The sequence below is a fragment of the Salmo salar genome, chromosome 09, assembly GCF_965601325.2.
Source record: "Salmo salar chromosome 09, fSalSal1, whole genome shotgun sequence".
NCBI lineage: Eukaryota > Metazoa > Chordata > Actinopteri > Salmoniformes > Salmonidae > Salmo > Salmo salar.
In genome coordinates, this window is record NC_138299.1 from 87,385,017 (window position 1) to 87,400,802 (window position 15,786).

The 15,786-nt window shown below is 43.1% G+C and overlaps 2 protein-coding genes across 9 annotated transcripts in view; both read left to right on the forward strand.

Moving 5' to 3' along the window:
* The window catches only part of mtmr7a (myotubularin related protein 7a), a 38,797-nt gene extending 28,042 nt beyond the window's left edge, over positions 1-10,755 (forward strand). For 3 of the 4 annotated variants that reach the window (XM_014212824.3, XM_014212826.3, XM_014212825.3), the window contains 7 exons: positions 1,278-1,387; positions 2,765-2,890; positions 5,246-5,295; positions 5,439-5,639; positions 8,943-9,077; positions 9,261-9,387; positions 9,542-10,755. In XM_014212824.3, the coding sequence (XP_014068299.1) occupies positions 1,278-1,387; positions 2,765-2,890; positions 5,246-5,295; positions 5,439-5,639; positions 8,943-9,077; positions 9,261-9,387; positions 9,542-9,895 (1,103 nt within the window). In that variant the 3' untranslated portion in view covers positions 9,896-10,755. Of the gene's footprint in view, positions 1-1,277; positions 1,388-2,764; positions 2,891-5,245; positions 5,296-5,438; positions 5,640-8,942; positions 9,078-9,260; positions 9,388-9,526 lie in introns of all 4 variants that reach the window. The other variant, XM_014212827.3, reaches the window with a different exon arrangement.
* A 680-nt stretch (positions 10,756-11,435) lies between these two features.
* Positions 11,436-15,786, forward strand: part of cnot7 (CCR4-NOT transcription complex, subunit 7) — a 34,206-nt gene continuing 29,855 nt past the window's right edge. For 3 of the 5 annotated variants that reach the window (XM_014212834.3, XM_014212832.3, XM_082956021.1), the window contains exons 1-4: positions 11,436-11,720; positions 12,320-12,532; positions 12,649-12,842; positions 14,131-14,292. In XM_014212834.3, the coding sequence (XP_014068309.2) occupies positions 12,416-12,532; positions 12,649-12,842; positions 14,131-14,292 (473 nt within the window). In that variant the 5' untranslated portion in view covers positions 11,436-11,720; positions 12,320-12,415. The remainder of the gene's footprint in view (positions 11,721-12,319; positions 12,533-12,648; positions 12,843-14,130; positions 14,293-15,786) is intronic. The other 2 variants (XM_082956022.1, XM_082956023.1) reach the window with 2 other exon arrangements.

Below are 15,786 nucleotides of genomic sequence, written 5' to 3' on the forward strand. Positions count from 1 at the left end.
GCGTATGAAAAATAATATCTGGCTTTAGCTGTGATAACTCCTTGCCCCCTGGAAACACAAGGGAGTCTACGGGTTCTGAAGAATGCAAGAGAGAGGCTTTGTCCTGCAACAGATTGCATGGCAATGCAGTAGATAGCTATGTCAGTTCAAATTTTTTTTTTCATTATTCTTCAGAGAACAATAGTTTCTGGGAAATTAGCCCGTGCTGTAAAACCAAGGTTGACTGAACCCGTTCACCTGCAGGCTCCAGCTGCCTGTTGTAGAGTCACACGTCAGGTGGGCTCATGGGTCAGTGCACTAATGTTGTCTGGAAGTACAGTACTCAGGGTCACACACACACGTCAACACATCTGTCAGCCCACCCCTCTGTGTACCCCTGTCAACTCTTAATAGCCGTGTGGAGAGATGGATGTTTTTGTTGGGAGTTGGCAAATCTACAAATGATAATTGAAAATATTAGTGTTTATTTGAAAACTTTCCTTCATTAACCGAGCTGTCAACACTGGAGAAAGTCTGGAAACATTATTTTGTCACAACTGACAAATTATTGATCTTAAACTTTCAAATTGAAAATGAAATGTTTCAAGGAAAACAATTCATGTAATGCATTAAGCTGTAAACTGTATGCTGCAGAATTGGGTCTGCATTTATTTGCCTGTCTTCTGTCTCAATATTTAAAGCCATGTCCAGTGTCAAATGGCATGTGTCAATATTGACTCAAGAGTCCCCAACATCATATTGGGAAGAAAGCTGATCTATTTTCTAAACATACAGTACCAGTCAAAAGTTTGGACATACCTACTCATTCCAGGGTTTTTCTTTGTTTTACTATTTTCTACATTGTAGAATAACAGAAGACATCGAAACTATGAGATAACACATATGGAATCATGTAGTAACCAAAAAAGTGTTAAACAAATCAAAATATATTTTAGATTATTCAAAGTAGCCACCCTTTGCCTTGATGACAGCTTTGTATTTTGATTTGTTTAACACTTTTTTGGTTACTACAAGATTCCATATGTGTTATTTCATAGTTTTGATGTCTTCACTATTATTCTACAATGTAGAAAATAGTAAAAATAAAGAAAAACCTTGAATTTCAAAGTTTTCCAGAAATCCCGGTTAGAAGATTCCTGGAATCAGGAAGGAATAAGCAAAAAATCTTTGAATCCTCCAATCATGATTTCTGGAAAAGCTGGGAATTATGGGGAAGTTACTGGAATTTGTAACCGTATCCGTGTCTACCACTGACCCCAGTGTGTTTTCCCCTGCAGTGAGTGAGGCATGGTCCCCCTCCATGTCAGAGTTCCTGGAGGGTCTGGAAAGCTCAGGCTGGCTAAAACACATCAAAGCTGTCCTGGACGCTGGCATCTTCATCGCCAAGGTTAGTCTGTCTGGACGGTAATCCCCTCTGTCTGTCTCAGTGCTACACTTAACCCTCCTATTGTGTTCGTTTCATGTTAATTAATTCTGTGTTCCCGGTCCAAAATGACCGGCCCATTATAGCTGATTATAAATCCATAATAATATCACCTAATCACCTAATGGTGTGTTAGATCTTTTTATCAACTTAAGTTCTTGTGAACAGTTTTTTATCTTCTATTTGCTATTTATGGCCTGTAGACCTCATTGACCTGAGCTCATACAACTCGTTTTTGAGTTTAAAAAAAGCACAATGTATGGATTATTTTGACTATAACAAATACTCAGATGAAACATATTGTGCTATTTATCACAGACTACTTTGTGTCAAAGTTTAACAAGGACTCTCCTCCTCACCAGTGTCTTGATCAAAGATATGATCAAGACCCTCACATACAGTATATCGTTTGGTCATTGTGCTGCCACAGAATTAATTGTGAGCAAGGCCTCAAAAAGCTTTATATACCAGAGCTGTGAGAAAACTTCAATATATTATTGAAACAATGTTGCGGTTGTTTGTGAGAATGCCAACAGGTGTGGTTCCTGTGGGGGAAAGATTATATTGGGGAAAGGTTCACGTAGGGGTTGCCATGGAAGGTGTGTGTGTGTGTGTGTGTGTGTGTGTGTGTGTGTGTGTGTGTGTGTGTGTGTGTGTGTGTGTGTGTGTGTGTGTGTGTGTGTGTGTGTGTGTGTGTGTGTGTGTGTGTGTGTGTTCAAACACACATGCATGTGGGGGTATGGGAGAGGCAGTATGTCCATCTGATGAATGGGCATATGCCTGAACTCAATTTTATACACTAATTGTTAGTCTCACCCATTCATTTCTAATGACCGGTAATTTTTGACTGGGAACACCACAGGTGTACAAAAGTTAAATAAAACACCCAAAATGTAATGAAAATCATCAAAATTGATTTTTTGTGTGTTCAGATGCCCTGTGTGGACAAAGTCATTGAACCTTATGACAATCAGATTAAATGAACTACATTTTTCAGAGAGAAAACTTGTAAATCGGTCCAATTCGACGGGAACACAGCAGGAGGGTTAAGTTATTGTTTCTCAGTCTCTCTCTCTCTCTCTCGTGTCTGTGTGTGTGCATGCATGCATGTGTAGGCCTTGTGTGCATGTGTATAGCCTTCCCTGTAGCTCAGTTGGTAGAGCATGGTGTTTGCAACGCGTGGTGTTTGCAACGCCAGGGTTGTGGGTTTGATTCCCATGGGGGGCCAGCACAGAAAACAAAAATGTATGAAATGTATGAAATGAAATGAAATGTATGCATTCACTACTGTAAGTCGCTCTGGATAAGAGCGTCTGCTAAATGACTAAAATGTAAATGTAGGCCGTTGCAGAGGATGGTGTCAGTGTCTTGGTCCACTGCTCAGACGGTTGGGATCGTACTGCTCAGGTGTGCTCTGTGGCCTCTGTGCTCCTGGACCCCTACTACAGGACTCTCAAAGGACTCATGGTACATCCCCTACTGTCTCTCTGAGCAGGGTATCTGCATATTCACTAGTGTATGTCTTGAACCTGTAGTCAGTTTATAGTGTATGGGTTCATGTACAGTGGGGGAAAAAAGTATTCGATCCCCTGCTGATTTTGTACTTTTGCCCACTTACAAAGAAATTATCAGTCTATACTTTTAATGGTAGGTTTATTTGAACAGTGAGAGACAGAATAACAACAAAAAAATCCAGAAAAATGCATGTCAAAAATGTTATAAAATGATTTGCATTTTAATGAGGGAAAGTATTTGACCCCTCTGCAAAACATGACTTAGTACTTGGTGGCAAAGCCCTTGTTGGCAATCACAGAGGTCAGACGTTTCTTGTAGTTAGCCACCAGGTTTGCACATATCTCAGGGATTTTGTCCCACTCCTCTTTGCAGATCTTCTCCAAGTCATTAAGGTTTCGAGGCTGACGTTTGGCAACTCGAACCTTCAGCTCCCTCCACAGCTTTTCTATGGGATTAAGGTCTGGAGACTGGCTAGGCCACTCCAGGACCTTAATGTGCTTCTTCTTGAGCCACTCCTTTGTTGCCTTGGCCGTGTGTTTTGGGTCATTGTCATGCTGGAATACCCATCCACGACCCATTTTCAATGAGCCTGGCTGAGGGAAGGATGTTCTCACCCAAGATTTGACGGTACATGGCCCCGTCCATCGTCCCTTTGATGCAGTGAAGTTGTCCTGTCCCCTTAGCAGAGAAACACCCCCAAAGCATAATGTTTCCACCTCCATGTTTGACGGTGGAGATGGTGTTCTTGGGGTCATAGGCAGCATTCCTCCTCCTCCAAACACGGCGAGTTGAGTTGATGCCAAAGAGCTCCATTTTGGTCTCATCTGACCACAACACTTTCACCCGTTGTCCTCTGAATCATTCAGATGTTCATTGGCAAACTTCAGACAGGCATGTATATGTATTCTTGAGCAGGGGGACCTTGCGGGCGCTGCAGGATTTCAGTCCTTCACGGCGTAGTGTGTTACCAATTGTTTTCTTGGTGACTATGGTCCCAGCTGCCTTGAGATCATTGACAAGATCCTCCCGTGTAGTTCTGGGCTGATTCCTCACCATTCTCATGATCATTGCAACCCCACAAGGTGAGATCTTGCATGGAGCCCCAGGCCGAGGGATATTGACAGTTATTTTGTGTTTCTTCCATTTGCGAATAATCACACCAAATGTTGTCACCTTCTCACCAAGCTGCTTGGTGATGGTCTTGTAGCCCATTCCAGCCTTGTGTAGGTCTACAATCTTGTCCCTGACATCCTTGGAGAGCTCTTTGGTCTTGGCCATGGTGGAGAGTTTGGAATCTGATTGATTGCTTCTGTGGACAGGTGTCTTTTTTACAGTTAACAAGCTGCGGTTAGGAGCACTCCCTTTAACAGTGTGCTCCTAATCTCAGCTCGTTACCTGTATAAAAGACACCTGGGAGCCAGAAATCTTTCTGATTGAGAGGGGGTCAAATACTTATTTCCCTGATTAAAATGCAAATCAATTTATAACATTTTAGACATGCGTTTTTCTGGATATTTTTGTTGTTATTCTGTCTCTCACTGTTCAAATAAACCTACCATTAAAATTATAGACTGATCCTTTCTTTATCAGTGGGCAAACGTACAAAATCAGCAGGGGATCAAATACTTTTCCCCCCCACTGTATGTCATATTCATAGAAATAATTACCATAACTATTATATCATACAAACAGCTCTTAACACGTGATCAGCAGGTTTCTAATGATTCATCTTTAAAGCCTCCTCTACCTAGTAGCCACTAGCACTCAATATGTGTTTGAATATATGGCTCTTCATTTGAAATGAAGAACATTCCTTTTGCCTTTGTTTCTGGCTATGTTTAAGTTTTTCACATTTTTATTGACATGTAAGCACATTGATGTTGACATACTGTTCAATTACGGTGTGATTGTAGTTGATCACGTCCTCTTGGATGGTAATGTAAGTAGGTCCGTGCTGTGCTTATGGTTCTGGATTCTTTGATCATGAGGATTTGCTCTGTCTGACTGGGTTTCTGCCAAAAGGCATCTCCATGGAAAAAAAGTTACTGCGACAGGAAGCCTGACTTCTTACAATCATCTTGAGACTTAGTAGAAAACCACCCCACACATTGGGTGAGGAAGTTCAAGCTCTCTCATGGTACAAACTGTCTCTCTCTCTCTCTAATATTTGTACTCTTTACTGTCCAAGTGTAAGCGGTGAAACAAAGATGAAAGTGATGAAACAGGTTTAGACCCAAGTTATATACAAATAACACCTTCTGGCATCCTCATGCATAAGTAAATCATATTTTATTCCCCTGTATTCAGGTTCTCATTGAAAGAGACTGGGTTTCCTTTGGACACAAGTTTTCTCACAGGTGTGAACTATTGTGTTTTCTTGCAGATATAATTATTTCCTTTAACAACAAAATCAAAAGTTGTACACTATATAGGGAATAGGGTGCCATTTGGGACACAGGCTCTGACTGATTCCATATGCCATGTTGCCCTCTCCCCTCAGATACAACCACCTGGATGGAGACCCCAAGGAGGTGTCCCCAGTCATAGACCAGTTCCTGGAGTGTGTGTGGCAGCTGTCGGAGCAGTTCCCCTGTGCCTTCGAGTACAATGAGAGGTTCCTCATCACCATCCACAACCACATCTACTCCTGCCAGTACGGAAACTTCATAGGCAATAACCAGAAGGAGAGGATGGAGCTAAGGTAATAACCAGAAGGAGAGGGTGGAGCTCAGGTAATAACCAGAAGGAGAGGGCGGAGCTTAGGTAATAACCAGACGGAAAGGGCGGAGCTTAGGTAATAACCAGACAGAGAGGGCTGAGCTAAGGTAATAACCAGAAGGAGAGGGCGGGGCTTAGGCAATGACCAGAAGGAGAAGTCGGAGCTTAGGTAATAACCAGAAGGAGAAGTCGGAGCTTAGGTAATAACCAGAAGGAGAGGGCGGAGCTTAGGTAATAACCAGAAAGAGAGGGCAGAGCTAAGGTAATAACCAGAAGGAGAGGGCAGAGCTAAGGTAATAACCAGAAGGAGAGGGCAGAGCTAAGGTAATAACCAGAAGGAGAGGGCGGGGCTTAGGTAATAACCAGAAGGAGAGGGCAGAGCTAAGGTAATAACCAGAAGGAGAGGGCGGGGCTTAGGCAATAACCAGAAGGAGAAGTCGGAGCTTAGGTAATAACCAGAAGGAGAGGGCGGAGCTTAGGTAATAACCAGAAAGAGAGGGCAGAGGTAAGGTAATAACCAGAAGGAGAGGGCGGGGCTTAGGTAATAACCAGAAGGAGAGGGTGGAGCTAATGTAATAGATAGAAGTCTGTCATTTTGCCGTTCCTTGTCTTGAATTTTTGAAACTGACTGTGACTTCACACATAACTAATTTAAACTATTTACTGAAATGTTAAGGCTTTTTTGCTTATTATTTCAGATGAATTGGTGTCAATCTCCTTAGTGTTAAAATTCACCTAACATGAGACACAGATTTAAACAAATAGGCCTATTGGACTAGCCAATACAAGATATATAAACAGGTTCAGTCAGACCTGACAAAAGAGACGAGGAATTCACACACACATTCTTTCTTTCTCAGTCAGAATCATTTTGGAATGTTACATTTTGTGTTGAGCTGTAGTTGGTCGGTGCCGTTTTTATGAGAATGGCCTTATTTCTATTACAGCATATTGGATGACTGTCATTCATATTCCATTCACCCAGCTCAATGTAACAGCGATAGGTTTAGGCTACTACATGATACTCAAATTTTCCCTATACCCATCATGAGGTTGCTACAACCTAGCCAATGAATGAAAGTTTACAACATAGGTGCACAAGTCGAGAGAAATTTGAGTAATCCACGTGACAGACATTGACACATTCAATACTGTCTTGCACACTCTTGCCTGCATCTAGCTGATCTAGGGTGTAATCAACAAGTGTTTCTATTAGACAAATGTAGGTATGTTTATCCTCGTTTCGTTCTGTTTGGTTCCGTTTAACTGCTATACCGTTGTCACCATATTAGCTAACGTCAAGTAAACATAGCTACTAGAACGAACGCGTTAGTAAACCTGCTACAATCATGCAGTACAGTGTACAGTTACAGCAGCAAGCAGTTTAGCAATTACACTGGCGTGCTCAGGTGGCAATAAATTAATAAAGCCAAAAGCTTACCTTGACTAAGAAGAGTTCCAGTGTTGGATAGCCATAGGTAACATAGCATCCTTCTCTGTTTGAGCCGGAGTAAGTGAAAGTGAATTTGTTTTTAGAAATATAGCTAAACTATTTGAAAAAGGGGTTCCATAAAGGTTCTCCGGCTGTCCCCATAGGAGAACCATTTTTGGTTCCAGGTAGAACTATTTTGGGTGCTAGCTAGCTGTAGCTTATGCTTTCAGTACTAGATTCATTCTCTGATCCTTTTATTGGGTGGACAACATATCAGTTCATGCTGCAAGAACTCTGATAGGTTGGAGGAGGTCCTCTGGAAGTTGTCATAATTACTGTGTAAGTCTAGGGAAGTATTGAAGTCAATGTACCCAGAGGAGGACGGAAACTAGCTGTAGCTTTTTAATCAATTATTTGGTGACATGTATAGTTTTATCTAAAAAGGATTACTTTTGTAATGTTTCACTATTTATATTTTATCGAATTCACTGAGGAGTTTGGTCCTCCCCTTTCTCTTCTGAGAAGCCTCCACTGGTTGACATGTGTGGTGTGTTTTGTGTTGAGCTGTAGTTACATTTACATTTAAGTCATTTAGCAGACGCTCTTAACCAGAGCGACTTACAAATTGGTGCATTCACCTTATGATATCCAGTGGAACAACCACTTTACAATAGTGCATCTAAATCTTTTAAGGGGGGGGGGGGGGGGGGGGGGTTAGAAGGATTACTTTATCCTATCCTAGGTATTCTTTAAAGAGGTGGGGTTTCAGGTGTCTCCGGAAGGTGGTGATTGACTCCGCTGTCCTGGCGTCGTGAGGGAGCATGTTCCACCATTGGGGTGCCAGAGCAGCGAACAGTTTTGACTGGGCTGAGCGGGAACTGTGCTTCCTCAGAGGTAGGGGGGCCAGCAGGCCAGAGGTGGATGAACGCAGTGCCCTTGTTTGGGTGTAGGGCCTGATCAGAGCCTGAAGGTATGGAGGTGCCGTTCCCTTCACAGCTCCTTAGGCAATCACCATGGTCTTGTAGCGGATGCAAGCTTCAACTGGAAGCCAGTGGAGAGAGCGGAGGAGCGGGGTGACGTGAGAGAACTTGGGAAGGTTGAACACCAGACGGGCTGTGGCGTTCTGGATGAGTTGTAGGGGTTTAATGGCACAGGCAAGGAGCCCAGCCAACAGCGAGTTGCAGTAATCCATACGGGAGATGACAAGTGCCTGGATTAGGACCTGCACCGCTTCCTGTGTTAGTTGACATGTGTGATGTGTGTGGCTGTAGTTGACATGTGTGATGTGTGTGGCTGTAGTTGACATGTGTGATGTGTGTGGCTGTAGTTGACATGTGTGGCTGTAGTTGACATGTGTGATGTGTGTGGCTGTAGTTGACATGTGTGGCTGTAGTTGAGATGTGTGATGTGTGTGGCTGTAGTTGACATGTGTGGCTGTAGTTGACATGTGTGATGTGTGAGGCTGTAGTTGATATGTGTGGCTGTAGTTGACATGTGTGATGTTTGTGGCTGTAGTTGACATGTGTGGCTGTAGTTGACATGTGTGATGTGTGTGGCTGTAGTTGACATGTGTGATGTGTGTGGCTGTAGTTGACATGTGTGGCTGTAGTTGACATGTGTGATGTGTGTGGCTGTAGTTGACATGTGTGGCTGTAGTTGACATGTGTGATGTGTGTGGCTGTAGTTGACATGTGTGATGTTTGTGGCTGTAGTTGACATGTGTGATGTTTGTGGCTGTAGTTGACATATGTGATGTGTGTGGCTGTAGTTGACATGTGTGATGTGTGTGTCTAGTTGACATGTGTGATGTTTGTGTCTATAGTTGACATGTGAGATGTGTGTTTGTGTTCTCAGGCATCAGGAGAAGACCCATTCTCTGTGGAGCTACTTGTGGGAGAACAGGACGGACCACATCAACCCCCTGTACAGACCTGACCACAGTCAGACTCAGGGGGTTCTGCGCCCAGTTACCGCCCCCTACTGTTTTAAGTAGGTTGTGCATATTTAAGGACAAGTAGTATTTCGCCACTATTTTTCTCAACTGTATTGAATATGTATAATTTGTGTGTGTGTGTGTGTGTGTGTGTGTGTGTGTGTGTGTGTGTGTGTGTGTGTGTGTGTGTGTGTGTGTGTTGTGTGTGTGTGTGTGTGTGTGTGTGTGTGTGTGTGTAGGTTCTGGAGGGCCTTATACAACCGTTTTGACAGAGGCATGCATCCTCGCCAGTCTGTGATAGACTACCTGATGGCCGTCAGAGAGGAGACACAGCAGCTGGAGGAGCAGCTTGTCTCCCATGAGGAGGTAAGGCAGGACAGGAGGGCTGATGATATAGGCTATGTCCCAAATCACACTCTATTCCCTATTTCGTGCACTACTTTTGACCAGGGCCATTTGATTGAAGTCGCTGTTCTTGTTTTCGTTTTTTTCTAATATTATGTAGTGTTATCCATCCTAGAAAATAGCCATGTTGGAGAAGGAGCAGGGGAAGAGCATCCAGACAAAAACGAACACGCTGGATAGGAGCCATGCGGTGTGGGCCTCTCCCCCCTCAGAGAGCTGCCTGGGTTTGGCCAACACCCCAGGGGACTACAGCGGACTGGGAGACTTCCTCACTTCATCACCCTGCCAGCAGACGGGGTCAGAGAGCAGTCTCCTGATCCTCCCCCAACCAGGGGAGCGCCGCAAACCCTCCGACCCAGACCTCTCCACCAACAGTGATGAACAAGAGTCGGGTATAGCAGACCTCAGCTCCCCGCCAAGTGAGGACAGTGCCAAGGACCCTGATGAGGCTGCCTACTCTGCTGCCTGAGCAGTAGTGACATTAATGTTGTCAGAGGGAAGAGAGATGCACTTTAATGGGCAATTGCGCAATGGGTATTATAAACTGACTAACTGTTGGGAATGATAGTGGATCTGATCTGTATGTGTGTTATTTGTGTAGAGTTTTTACTTTTCATGTGGTTTATGGTATTCCATACTTAAGAAGTTAGCTACAACAATGAATGGATTTCGTCAGAGGCTTTACAATGAAATAAAATATTTAATGTTATATATTTATGCAAATGTGTAATATGATAATAATATATTTAAAAATTTAATTTGGACTAAAAATCTTTCAAGTGCACTGTAAACCAAAACATGATATCAAATGCCAAATGTATCATTACACTCATGCAGTAAACCTCTCCTAATTTAGTGTAGTTTTATAACCAAAGCCAGTCCATCTGGTTCACTGGGCTCATTGTGCATGCTGTAACTCACGAAGCTACTGAACCAACCCAGCAGGCTGTAGCATGTGGAGATATTGGCATGCTAGTACTAGGGGACGGACACACAGGGAGGAGAGGAGCTTTGTGCATCTCACCCAACAAAATGATCACAAGTCTGTTCAAACAGCTTAGGTCTCACTGTCAAAGCACAGGTACTGACTGTCTTGTGGAATAATATCTACTGCTATTGTAAGCATTGCATGTTGTTTTATTTCTATAAAGAATATACATAATATGTCCTACAATCTATATCCTATTTCAAAGAAATATTTCAACATAAATATTTAGTTTTATTTAATTAATTTGTAAATGGATTTATTTGATTGTGTTAAAAGTTCACTAGAAAAGACCACTATAAAGCTTTAAGAGGACTTGTGCATTAAATAAAGGTTGAACATTCTTGGGATTAAGACTTTTGCCTTACCTTATCAACAAAAAGTATATTCATGAAAGTTGATTCAACATTCAAGTTTTTGATGGATATTTTCTGCTTGCTTATGCTACGTTCATAACTAAGTGGGAAGGTGGTATTTACCCATACGCCTGGGGAAAATCCACTTGAATACCCCTCCAACTCAATTACTGAGCTCCAACTTCTCCCACATGCTGGACCAGGGTTGCCTACTCCTTGTATACATCATCCAACTAAATGCTTAGTATAATGGGGATCCTGTTTTCTGGAAACAATGCCTGCAGTACCGTGGACCGCCTTCAGCTTGAAATCCTCAATGCAAAGGTGGAGTTGTTCTCCTCTGGTAGTTATGGCCCTGCTCTGTATGGATATTTTTGCCCACCCCCACAATGTACATTTTTTTCAACATTTACATTTAAGTCATTTAGCAGACACTCTTATCCAGAGCGACTTACAGTAGTGAAATGCATACATTTCATACATATTTTTTTTTTTTTCAGTTCTTTTTATTTTTTTTTCTCGTACTGGCCCCCCGTGGGAATCGAACCCACAACCCTGGCGTTGCAAACACCATGCTGGCGTTGCAAACACCATGCTCTACCAACTGAGCCACAGCCTGCACAGTAGGTGGCGGCAATACACATTTTGGGGTGTAGTCTGCCAATAAACCTAGAAGAAGACGTAGAGATGAAAAGGAACCAGGGGTGTATACATTAGTCCAAACAGTTGCAAAACAACTAAAACGAGAGTTTCTATTGGACCTTTTGACAAACGTTTCGGTCCTTGGACTCCAAAGGCAAACGTGCATACTTTTGTGACGTCACTACTTGCGTGATGACGTTGTAATGGAGGTTCAGAGGTGGCAGCTGTGGGTTGATATCAATGACTGTCGGTATCTGGAATATAAAACTGTTTAAAAGTTAGTTAAAAGGCCCTGACCGTTTTTAAACAAGGTAATTGGGAGTTTTTGAACTGTTCACAACCCTTATTTAGCGAACGCTAAGTCTGGAAGGTTGAAATTCAAGCCATATTAGGACTTGGTTAGCTTGATTTGCTAGCCAGCCACATATTTTAGCCAGCTGGCTAACGTTAGCTGACAGGTGCTAGGGTTGGGCATTATAAAAGGCGATGAAACACTATGATATCATTGTATCTGAAGAGCAACGCATCCTGTCCCCACTCTAGATTCCTAGCTAATTAGCTAGTGAACTGCTAGCTAACTAGCTAGTGGGACAGGTAAGTTAGCTCAGTTCGATAACTAGATGGGTGCCTGTCATCACAGACTGCTAAAAAGGTAGCTAGCCAGTTATTTGCCCCAATAACATCAAAACATAGTAAAGTTCTCCTAACAGCAAGATTGTTAGCTACAGCAGTCGCTATCTAGCTTAGTCAGTATGTTACACAGTATATTAGCTAGCTAACGTTAGATGTCTGTAATTATCCTGTCAAATCTAGCTAACGTTAGCTAGATGTTTTAATGTAACCATTGAGTATGTGGCAAGAAATCTCAGGGTTATTGTGTAACCTGACATTGTTTGTTGTTTATCTCCAGGTCAAACAAATAAAGAAGGACCACAATTCCATGGTCATTTTCTCGATTGAGAGTTTGTTTGTTTGTTTTTGATGCCTTGCTTGTAGAGCTGGCACTATGCCCGCGGCTACTGTGGATCATAGCCAAAGAATATGTGAGGTTTGGGCTGACAACCTGGATGAAGAACTCAAAAGGATCCGCCAGGTCATTCGAAAATACAACTACATTGCCATGGTAAGTTATGAAGAGTTCTGATCAAAGGCATCTTGGTTGACACTGACAGATATGTGCTGAACATTGTGCTGCTGCTCCATTTCTGCCTTCTCTATTGCTTTGTGTTCTGTTCATAGGACACAGAGTTTCCAGGTGTAGTTGCGAGACCGATTGGAGAGTTCAGAAGCAATGCTGACTACCAGTACCAGTTACTGCGATGTAATGTAGACTTGCTAAAGATTATCCAGCTGGGCCTTACCTTTATGAATGAACAGGGTGAATATCCACCGGGAACTTCAACATGGCAGTTCAATTTTAAGTTTAACCTCACGTAAGCGTTCCCCTTTCTATGATGTCTATCATTGTTCAACTAATTTTCGTGTCTTGTATCAAGACTTGACTTGCCCATGTTAGAGGACTCTATATGACTTGCCTCTTGTACAGCACCTACAGAACAGGGGAAGTTTCATAGCAACGGCTCTTTGGAGGCACTAGGAGAAAAGGAAGAACCTTTTTGTTTTTACCATGAAAGATTTTAAAGATGATTGTAATGTTTATATGTATTGTACGGTACTTTCTTGAGGAATTACATTTTTATAACTTGAGATCTCTGCATTAAAGTTAACTACAAAAAGGAAGTCCATTTGATGTAGTCTGTTATTGAGGTGATATTATTGTAGTATGGAGTTTGACTAGTTTACATGTCTGGACTGATGGGCAAAGGCACAAACAAACCTGCTCATATGATGTATGTAACCAAGGCAAGAACAGGCCTATGTTCAGTGTTGATGCTGCACTCAATCAGGGTCACGCTCATGACTAGTTCTGGGCCAGGCCATTTGAAGGCTCAATGTCAGCAAGCCACATTGAACGCCCTGGACCAGAGCTAGTTCAGGACCTCCATACAGGAGTGAACGTTGTCACACTAAAGCTGCACTGCCTGCACACCGTTCAGGTAAAGGACAATGTGGCCAAGACTTTCACTTGAGCCACCAAATAGGCTGCACCTGTCACATGAGGAGCTGCTTACTTTCTCAACGAGCTAATTGACTTGCTTTTCTCCTAGTGCCTCAAGTCATTTTTCAAATGTTTATATTGACATATTTCATAAATGCTTTCGCAGGTAATGTTTTATTTTCATGTTTGTTTTGGTGAGGCACTGAAGACAGTGTTTTGAGTAGTATTTTGTTGTTTACATGTAACTTGTTTCTATTGTGGAAGTAAAACCTAAAGGCTTATCAGCAGTCTCAGACATTGAAGATATATATATATATATAGTTGGACTGCATCCACTTACACAGCAACAACAACTTTGTAATGCTTAGTGTACCCCTTGTTCTTATAGCCATTACATTCATTAATATAAATCAGGGGTTCTTAAACTTTTTTGGCTCTTGACACAAAATATATAAATGTACTATCGTCCCGTGACCCATATCTTGTTCCAACGACCCAAATTAAGAAGAAATTGTGTTAATATAGATATATTCTCATGACTCGCGACCCACCTCTTACATGCCCAGGAGCCACTTTGGGTCCCGACCCACAGTTTAAGAAACCCTGTTATAAATGTGTAGCCTAGGTGTGAGTGTGACAGGTGTCTCCCTTTCCATCGTCAGGGAGGACATGTATGCACAGGACTCCATCGAGCTCTTGACAACATCAGGCATCCAGTTCAAGAAGCATGAGGAGGAGGGGATCGAGACATTGTACTTGGCTGAACTGCTCATGACCTCAGGAGTGGTGCTCTGTGAGGGCGTCAAGTGGCTTTCTTTCCACAGGTAGGCCATTTAAAATCAAATCAAACTTTATTTGTCACATGCGGCGAATACAACAAGTGTAGACCTTAACGTGAAATGCTTACTTACAAGCCCTTAACCAACAGTGCAGTTCAAGAATAGTTCAAAAAGTTTTGCCAAATTAACTAAAGTAAAAAGGAACAAGAACATAACAATAACGAGGGCATATACAAGGGGTACCGGGATGGCGTCTGTGTGGGGGTACAGGTTAGTTGAGGTAATTTGTACTTGTAGGTAGGGGTGAAGTGACTGCATAGATAATAGATAGTGATTAGCAGCAGTGTACAAAACAAATGGGGGGGGGGGGGGGGGGGGGGGGTGTCAATGTAAATAGTTTGGTGGCCATTTAATTAATTGTTCAGCAGTCTTATGGCTTGGGGATAGAAGCTGTTAAGGAGCCTTTTGGTTGCCATACCAGGCGGTGATGCAACCGGTCAGGATGCTCTCGATGGTGCAGCTGGAGAACTTTTTGAGGATCTGGGGACCCATGCCAAATCTTTTCAGTCTCCTGAGGGGGAAAAGGTTTTGTCGTGTTCTCTTCAGGACTGTCTTGGTGTGTTTGGACCATGATAGTACGTTGGTGATGTGGACACCAAGGAACTTGAAACTCTCGACCCGCTCCACTACAGCCTTGTCGATGTTAATGGGGGCCTGTTCAGCCCGCCTTTTCCTGTAGTCCACGATCAGCTCCTTTGTCTTGCTCACATTGAGGGAGAGGTTGTTGTCCTGGCACCACACTGCCAGTTCTCTGACCTCCCTATAGGCTGTCTCATTTTTGTCGGTGATCAGGCCTTCCACTGTTGTCGTCAAGAAACGTAATGATGGTGTTGGAGTCGTGTTTGGCCATGGCGGGCGTGGGTGAATAGGGAGTACAGGAGGGGACTAAGTACACACCTCTGAGGGGCCCCAGTGTTGAGGATCAGCGTGGCAGACGTGTTGTTGCCTACCCTTACCACCTGGGGACGTCCCGTCAGGAAATCCAGGATCCAGTTTCAGAGAAAGGTGTTTAGTCCCAGGGTCCTTACCTTAGTGATGAGCTTGTGGGCACTAGGGTGTTGAACACTGAGCTGTAGTTAATGAACAGCATTCGCACATAGGTGTTCCTTTGTCCAGGTGGGAAAGGGCAGTGTGGAGTGCGATTGCGTCATCTGTGGATCTGTTAGGGCTGAATGCGAATTGCAGTGGGTCTAGGGTATCTGGTAGGATGCTGTTGATGTGAGCCATGACCAGCCTTTCAAAGCACTTCATTGCTACCAACGTGAGTGCTATGGGGCGGTAATCATTTAGGCAGGTTACCTTCACTTCCTTGAGCACAGGGACTATGGTGGTCTGCTTGAAACATGTAGGTATTACAGACTCGGTCAGGGAGAGGTTGAAAATGTCAGTGAAAACGCTTGCCAGTTGGTCCACGCATATTTTGAGTACACGTTCTGGAAATCTGTCTGACCCCGTGGCTATGTGAATGTTGTTTAAAGG